This window comes from Meles meles, chromosome 10 (genome assembly GCF_922984935.1).
Source record: "Meles meles chromosome 10, mMelMel3.1 paternal haplotype, whole genome shotgun sequence".
In the NCBI taxonomy this organism is placed as follows: Eukaryota; Metazoa; Chordata; class Mammalia; order Carnivora; family Mustelidae; genus Meles; species Meles meles.
The window spans coordinates 62,807,011-62,816,085 of NC_060075.1; the positions used below are offsets into that span (position 1 = coordinate 62,807,011).

At 41.7% G+C, this 9,075-nt stretch overlaps 1 protein-coding gene across 4 annotated transcripts; it reads right to left on the reverse strand.

Annotated features, from left to right (window-relative positions):
- Window positions 1–5,389: 5,389 nt before the first annotated feature.
- On the reverse strand, window positions 5,390–8,698 carry ARL4A (ADP ribosylation factor like GTPase 4A). Of its 4 annotated transcripts, none has more exons than XM_046020005.1 (3): window positions 7,550–8,330; window positions 6,835–6,963; window positions 5,390–6,408 (listed from the first exon to the last, which is right to left on the reverse strand). In XM_046020005.1, exon 3 carries the CDS (start codon window positions 6,317–6,319, stop codon window positions 5,717–5,719), a length of 603 nt encoding a protein of 200 aa, XP_045875961.1. In that variant the 5' UTR covers window positions 6,320–6,408; window positions 6,835–6,963; window positions 7,550–8,330; the 3' UTR covers window positions 5,390–5,716. The 4 variants fall into 4 exon arrangements, with proteins under 4 accessions (XP_045875961.1, XP_045875959.1, XP_045875962.1 ...); XM_046020003.1 differs by having other exon boundaries at window positions 6,835–6,968; XM_046020006.1 differs by lacking the exon at window positions 6,835–6,963 and having other exon boundaries at window positions 7,550–8,698.
- Between the last annotated feature and the right edge of the window lie 377 nt (window positions 8,699–9,075).

Genomic DNA, 9,075 nt, shown 5'->3' on the forward strand with positions numbered 1-9,075 from the left:
GACACACACCAAAATATATATAAATAAAATGGAGTTTTTAGGACTTCAAAATAATACAGGGGAGGTGGGGAGAAGAAAGGTGGCAGAGAAGGCTGTCGGTGGAAATGTGGAGTAAAGGGGATTGGCCAGGAGCTGGTCATTACTGAAACCAGATGAGCAATATTTGGGTGTTCATGATGCTATTCTACTTTCACATAAGTTTGAGATTTGTCATAATAAAAGGTTAAGATTTTTATTTAAAACTACAGCATCGCTGAAATGAGTCAATCTTAGCATCTCTCTTCAACCACCCATTTTTAGAATGCTACACTGCTACACATCTCAGATTTTAGCATATAGTGAAGAAGCAAAGCTCCCTTCTCTTGTATATACATCCCATGTATAAAATAAATATATAAGGGACACCTGGGTGGCTCAGTTGGTTAAGCAGCTGCCTTCGGCTCGGGTCATGATCCCAGCGTCCTGGGATCGAGTCCCACATGAGGCTCCTTGCTCGGCAGGGAGCCTGCTTCTCCCTCTGCCTCTGCCTGCCAGTGCTCACTCTCTCTCTCTCTGACAAATAAATAAAATCTTAAAAATAAATAAATAAATAAATAAATAAATAAATATATAAGATATGACATAAAAGATAGTGTTTCTGCTGACTTGATTAAAGTTCATTCAACTAGGTTTTCCTGGATGCTCCTATAAATCAAACATCATGTTTTTGAAAAAGTATTTTTAAAACGGCCTGAATCTTATGATATTGGAATTATTTATCTTAATTCAATTTTTTTAGCATAGGAGATCGATTTTCTGTTAACTCAATGGTTACCTTTAATGAAAATCAGAATCATCTGATAGGCCCAATCCCGAACTTTTATATTCATAGGTTTAATATAGAGCCTGAGAATCTGCCTTTCTAGCAAGTTTCTCAGTAATGCTAATACTTCTGGTTCAGGACCACATTTTGAGAATCACTGTGTTAACCTACACCAGTTTCAGTCACTTAGAGGAGCATGCGTGCGCGCACACACACGGCTGTACTACCTGTTAGTCTTCAAACAGGAAGGGAAGGGGTGGGGACAATGATCAGATAATAACTTCTATTTTGGCACTGTTTTAATTTCTTCCTTATTACAGACTCAGAGAAGACAGGGCCAAAGAAAGTATGGGTTTATTTTGGCTAATAACCCAGGATTTTCTACTCAACTCCTTTATAACCCCACATCTAATATGGGTAATCTCAGCTGCAGCAAAACATAACACATAAAACACTGACCCCAAACTGAAAGTAACTGGAAAACAACACAAATCACCACTATCTACCAGATGTGCTCACAAATACTGGCAAGTTTCCAAGGAAGAGTAAGCATACAGACCCCAACTTATCATTAGATAAAATCTGCAAACTGATAACAATCTTGAGGTTCTGAGCCACAATGTACAGTCCCAGATTTTTTAATTTCTGCAGTGAAGTGTTCTACTTGTGTCTACACCAAAAAATAACCATGTTTTAAAATTTTCTTTCAAGGAAGGTGAGACAATATTGTGCTAAAACAGACTGTGCTTTAGAAATTTAAGGAAATGACCCAGACTTCAAGGGAATTTGGTACATTTCGTCTTTCCCAAGTTCCACCAAGCTCCCGTTTTGTGCCATGCTGCAGGAAAGCTTACACAACAAAGTCAGAGCTTTTTGTGTCACAAATATTCCCCTCCAAAGTAAGTTTTCTTTAAATGTATTTGTCAAAAAATATTCTGGACATTAATAACAAAGATCCATTAAGTGTTTACTATGTGGCAGGTATTCCCTAAATATCATACATTGTTTCATTTAAGCCTTTTAGTAAATTAAACCCACATAGTAGGCATAGGTTTCAGTTTACCAGTGAAGAAACTGAGGCTGAGGGAAAAGAAATTGTCCCAAGCGAAAGTAGTACATGGTGGAGCTAAGGTTCAAATTTAATTTTTATAGCTATTACCAACTGCCTCTCAACACCTATGGATCCATACTTGTTAACGGTAATAGCTACCATTTTTTGAGTTCTTCTGATATACTTGGTGAGGCACTAAATAGTTCACATTATTTCATTCCATACTCTCAATATTCTATGTGACAGGCTTCATCTTCTCAGGAGGGTATTCACATTCTGAGAAGTTTCAAATTAACAAGACAAAAGGTCAGAGGTGTATAGCTGGAGAGCCAGGATTTGAACCCTAATCTGACTCCAAAGCTCCAGCTGTTTTTAGCCAATACATGTATCGTCCTAGCCTCCCATGTAGGCATTCGTAGGTTTCTCATTCGCATACACAGATTTAACACATATTTCAGCTGTGGTTTGTTGAGACTATCATGTTTATCATATATTTTAATATTAACTTTACAATTATTAGTTTACCATGCTGTATGTTCATACTAAGTTTTTTAGAAGATTTGAGAGAATGTACCCGCACACTTGAGCAGGGGGGCAGGGAGGGGGACAGAAGGGAGGAGGACAGAATCTCAAGCAGACTCCCTGCTGAGCACAGAGCCCAACAGGGAACTTGATCTCACAACCCTGAGATCATGATCTGAGCCAAAACCAAGAGTCAAAAGCCCAGCCAACTGAGCCACCCAGGCACCCTGTTCATATTAAACTTTCAACACCCCAATCTTCCATAAAATTTGCAACTAAATATCTCTAAATTAGGATGCTCTCACTCTACTCTTGGCTTATTCTTAGAAACTAAGTGTATACTTAGTATTATAAATTCTTAACTGCGGTAAAATGCACAAAAAAATTACAATTTTTAACTACTTTTGAATGTATAACTCAGTGGCATTAAGTATATTCACAACATTATACAAGCATCACTACTATCCATTTAAGAACCTTCTGCCAAATTTAAACCTTAAATGTAAAATTTCAACTTCAAATGATATATTCAAAATTCAAAGGTCTAGTAGTTAAATGTTGATTACATTACCAAAAGCTGAAAAAAAAAAATTGTGTCTTTTGTGATCACTGAAGAAACCATTGTGTTTATATTACTGATTACTGAAATTATTGTATTAAGTAGGACCTTGAAACACTCTAGCAAAGGCCTCCTTCCAGGTCAGTATTAATTATTAATCTGACACTGTTTAAGTGTCAAATGCCTTGTACAAACACACATTGTAAGTCTGGGTCCTTCCTACTGTTCAAAAACCATCATGCTTCTACAGGCTAGTAGTTCTCTACATATACTTATTTTTACTAGTAACTTCGCTCTTCAGCTTCCAAGGATTTATTCATTTTTCCATTATTAATGAACATATGCCGTCTACACAAACTTTTTTCCTAAGTGCTTATAATCCATTTAGGAATAAGTCTAGACTTTATAATTAACTTATCTTTGATAGTAATTTGAATTAAGAGTAATCCCGTCCATGATTAATGTTGAGTATTAAACCCAATAACCTCAAATTCAAGAAACATTTTAGAAATATACTTTAGAAAAGGTGCACCTTAGCACTGTCTTAACTCTTCAGGGTGTATTTTGGGAAGACTCCTTAGTGGAGTGGAAATTATGACCAGTTTTGGAGTCGAAAATGTGTTTTATAAATCAAAGCTAGTATTATATTCATGCTGTTGTTTTTGTAGTTGTGCAAAAGTTGTTAACTATGAAACAGTTAGATAACAAGAATTTGCTTATCAAATTCTTAGGCTACAAAACTAAGGGCCAACACACTCGAAGCTTCCAAGAGATGGTTAAAACAGTACAATTTTATACAGCAAGTATATAGAAAGTACAGGTGGGCGAAACATCTAAATCCATTCACTGATTTTTTTTCAGCAAGCTTTATTAATCTATAACAGATCTAGTGATACTGAGAATATATACCATGATTTCATTTAGTGAAAGGTTTAAAAAAAAAAAAGTTCTCACAAAAATCGACCTTTGTTGCCTCTGTCACACTTGAGGAAAACCAAACTTCTCTGGGACTATGTAACCATGTAACCCAGCTGTCACAGTTGTTTTTGCACACTTAATTAAAAGCTTCAGCAAACGGAAATACATTAAAACTCAAAAGTCAAACACTGTTCTCCTAGTGCCTCCAGTAGTTTATTGGTAGCTATTATGCACATTTTTATAAATATAAACACTCTAAGTGACTGTCACTAGTGCAGGTACATTTAACAATGAAAGCTCCACAGGAAGCTACTTCATTTTGTGTGTAACAAGAAAAATCAAGGTTCCAAAAACTGTACCACTGAAAACGAGAGAGAACCCCCGAAACTGAAAACCCCAAGTCAAAATAAAACCCTGCTAGCAAAGTGCAGTTCTTTTGGTTATCTTCAGAACAGCTATTGGCTTTACACATAGAATTATGCTGAGTTGCTAATATAGGATCACTGGAAGTAAGTCCTTGTTTGTAGATAAGAATTAGGAAAGGGTTTTTCTCCTTTTAATTTAGAGGGCTTTTTGAATTCCAGTGTAAACAGCACCAGCGAATTTTCACAAACCATAGCTTTGCTACTTTCCCCTTCATTTTCTAGAACCGTAATTCTTATCTGCAGTACTGTATCATTTCTTCCTACCTTATAATCAGGACTGGACTGCCTACATAACACTTTTGAGATTGTAAACAAAAACTTAAAGCTCAGAGCACTTATAGGACATCTCTTAACATTCTCACTCCACAGTGCATCAGGTGTTGTTTATAAAGCTTCTGCTCCTCTCAAAACACTACAAAAATATATGAAGCCACATCTGTGTTCAGCCAGCAAGGATCAATAAAACAAGTATTTTACAGTTGGAATACGTTAGAGACCATGTATTATAATTGCATCCTCTTGACTGAATTCATCAATTGCTTTCTTCATAAATCCATATATACCAAGCATATGCGTTTATTAATCTACATGCCCTAACTTACTATATAAAAGAATTAAGTAAATTATTTTAGGTTCTTCAAGTGAAAGTGCTTCTGATAATAAACTATTTCTAGAACAGCCCTAAATCCCCAAAAAGGTGTGTTAAACCTGACCATGGAGAAGGATGCATAGCTACTTCTAAAAAGTAAAAAACTACACACCAAAACATGCATTGTCAGGAAAACGAATCCATGCACTTGAATATGCCCCCAATACCTTATTTGTATTATTTTAAGTTAGACCAACTTAAACATTGTCTAGGATTAAGATACACCATTACATCATCTGATTCCAGAAAATGTCAAAATTCATTTGGCCAAAACTTAAAAAAGCAAACACTTCCTCCTTATCCCTTACTGGTTGGACCAATGTGATCAATATAACCGTGTATATATATTAATCTATCTTAACATTTTCATTCATTAGCATTTTATGTTAACATACAAAACCTTATACGCAATTTCCTTGTAAAGGCTTCCCCCAAAAGATGTAAGGACAAAACACTAGGCAGACACTCTTCAAAGTTTTATTTCACTAACTTCAGGTCAAATTTCCACAACTGTTTTCTGGTTTTCTGGTCAATTCGCTATCCATGCTTGGCTTCCTAGAATGGTAGTACCAAAAAATTTGTGGGGTAGGGATTAGAGACCATTTTAAGAAGCGCTGCATTTACTCATCTTCCACAAGGCAAAAGAGTTGGGCATCTGATTGTTCAACAAAACAAAGCTTTATCAGCATCCAGGAGGGCAGGCGGGCAAACCAGGCGGTAGACACTCTTCCATTTGTCAACATCAGACCAGAGAAAACCTACTCCACACAGATATAAAAAGAAACACCATTCATCTCTTCTTTTTCTGTTGCCGCAACATTTTTCTTCTTTTAATTATCATATCATGTAGTTTCTCAAGTCCTTCCTTTAGTCCGTCGCCTATGATCGCACAGGTGGGCTGCAAATGCCAGGGAGTTGATGAGCTCAGTTCACCCATTGCTAACAATTTCTCAATTTCTGACAGAGACAGTGAGTTCCTCAGGTCTTGTTTGTTAGCAACTATAAGTACAGGGACTCCCTGATTTTCTGATATCCTGGTTATTTTATGAAGTTCAGTTTTGGCTTCTTCCATTCTTTCAACATCAACAGAGTCCACAACAAACACAATGCCATCTGTGCATCTGGTATATGACTTCCACAGTGGCCTTAATTTCTCCTGGCCACCTACATCCCAGAAGTGAAAAGTGACTGTTTTAGAATTTCCCAAGGTTACCTTAATTTTTTCAGTGTTAAATCCTTTGGTAGGTACAGTATTTACAAATTCATTGAACTGCAGCCTATATAACACAGTCGTCTTTCCAGCACAGTCCAAACCCAGAATAACAATGTGAAAGGACTGAAATGAAGGCAGGCTGGATAGGATAGAAGTCTGGTCTGACAGTCCATTCCCCATTTCCAGGTGCAAGTAAGTGATCCAAATGGAAATGCTTTCTTCTCACTGCTTTAGAACTTCTCTTCCTAGGGGATCCAGCTACAAGAGTGCTGAGGGTGAAAATGAATAAGTTATTCTGGTGAAATAACGTACTACAACTGTTTTTCTCTCTTCCTGCTTAAATAAGCAAGACGGGGAACTTGAAAAATCAAACTTGCTTCAATAAACAAACCCGATGAGATAGGAAACGTACGCAAACCAAGGCAACCAACAGAATAATCCCTGTGATTGCAATTCTTTAACATTCACGAAAATTGCAGTACTTTCCTGGGTTCCCAAATCTCAAAGCCCTCATTCCGAGGACAACCTAGTCGTTAGTATCTGGTCCAACTCGCAATAACCACAGAAATGCCCCTTCAGGCGCAAAACCCCTAACACATAATCCTATCTCAGGGATCTAATTCCACGTGCTTAAGAGCATACCCAAGGTCACTATTATCCCCCCGGGTCCCCGCAAAATAGCACAATGCTCTCACCTCCGGAACTGGAGTCTGGGTCCAAATGAGAAAGCATTTGGTGGGCGGTTTTTTTTTTTTACGCGGGGTCCTGCGGGAGAAGCACCCCACGTCCGCTCCGCTTAGCTCTCGGTGCAGCTCTGGCAGTTGCTGGACTAGAAACCGTAAATTCAGAATCTGGCCACGCCCACCCCTCACGGCCCACCCATGAGCCCAAATCCCATTGGTCCCCCGCGCCAGCGCGTCCAATTCACACCCGCCCCAGCGCCCTAATTGGCGAGAGGTAACTGCCGCTCCCAGTGCGGCCGAGCCGGGTTCTCTCTCGGTCCACAGGCACCACCTGTTGCCCTTAAGTTAGAAAACAAGGCGCCCGCGGAGGGAGCCGAGTGGCCCCACCAGGTGAGGGAACGCGTGGGCCGCTCGATCAAGTCGCCGCCAGGCCGCTCACGACGCCCGCCCCCGCGCACCTGCAGCGCGGCCCGCGGACGCCGCGCCTTGGCTCCCACATCCGGGGCCCGCGGTCACCGCCGGCGCGTTAACCCTTTGTCCGCTGGCCGGAGGGTGCTGGCCGTGGCCACGCCGGCCTCCTGACGTGAATGATTCAATGTGGGACACCCGCAGGGGCAGGCCCACTGTCCCCGCAGCACTATCCCCTCACGTCGCCCCTCCGCACCCGGCCGGCTCCTCTCTTCCAGCAGGGCGTGGCCACACCAGCTGCCTGCCCCGCGCGGCTCACCTGACTCACAGTCCTCCCTCGTCCGGACCCCGCGTTGCTCACAGCCTCTGGGGAGCACGGTGGTACCTGCCGGAAGGCACCCTTGAGGCCAGGTTGGTGGCCGGAGACGAGACGCGGCTTCTGGGGGCGCCGGATGGGCGCCGCGCGCCAGGAAGCCTAACGGTGCTCTGGCGACAGCTCCCGGCGCCAGCCGCGGCCCCGCCCCCTTTCGGCGCTTGCGGGGCGCTGGCCAGTGGGGGGCGCGCGGGAGCCAGGTCTCCTAGCAACGTCAAAACAAGGTCACGTTCGAACTGGCCTAAGGGGGACTGGCAACCCGCGAGGTCGGGCGGGGCTTCCGGCTTCTGCCTAGAGAGCAGTAGCGGTCTCAGACGCTTTCTCTAGCCGGTGGCGAGTGGCAGGCGGGCCCCGCCGAGTTCCACCCTCCCTGCCTGCCTCAGGGCGCCGCACGGTGTCCCTCTGGGCGGTGGCCGGTGACGTAGGGTCAGAGATTTCAGAGGACACCAGACGGGCGGGCCCCTTATATAACGGGGTGACGTGGGCGTGCCTCAGTAGCTGCGCTGAGCGCCTGGGCCAGACTAGTGTCTGAAACTCAGCTTCCTTTTGCAAAGCAAACGAATTCCCTCTCTCCCACAGGATCCCAGCAACAACCACATGAGGTAGAAATACCCAGTTCTACAAATGAGGAAATAAACTGAAAGATGAGCTGTTTCTGCTGACCCAGGAAAATAAGTGGTGGCCCTGGAACTTAAAGTCTACTAGTCACTGAATGCTTACTGCTTCCATTGAATAATTCTGACCCTAAATGTCACTTGTGTGTTTGACCCATAAATTTGCAAATACTTCTTGAACATTTAACGGTCAGTAGGCACAATTCTATGTGCTTGGGGAAAGAATGGTGAGCAAATCGACATTGTCTTTGCTCTTGTAGAATACTGGTCTCATGGGAGAAAAAGAAAGTAACCAAATTGCCACGTGATAAATAAATTTAATTAAAACTGATGAGTGGTACTTTCAGGGTACTTAGAACATAGGAGGAGGGATACTGGGAAAGTGTCAATCAACAAATACCTTTTCATGGTGGACTTTAAGATTGGAACCTGGAAGAATTTATATGGTGTATTTTAAAAACATTGCCCTTTTTATTTTATTTTTTGAACAAGATTTTATTTATTTTAGAAAGAGCACGACAGAGAGGCAGAGGGATAGGAAGAGTTATCAAGCCAACTCTGCGGAGCTGGGAGCCAGACGAAGGCCACCATCTCACCACCCTGAAATCAGGGCCATGATGGGAGACAAAATCAAGAGCCAGATGCTTAACTGACTGAGCCATCCAGGCACCCCAAACATTGCACTTTTTAAATGCAGATTGATGGTTCCTCAAGGAATTTTTAAATTTTTCTCAACACCATTATTGCTAGTGATATTTACTGCTAGTGGTATTTACTGACTAGCATATAACAGTACTTTAAATTAGTTTTCTTTTTCAAGTAACAGAAAACCTTAAGACTAAGCACGGTATATATTTT

Coding starts and splice junctions, on each gene's coding strand:
- ARL4A (XM_046020006.1), bottom strand. CDS start 6,319: ATGGGGAATGGACTGTCAGACCAGACTTCTATCCTATCCAGCCTGCCT.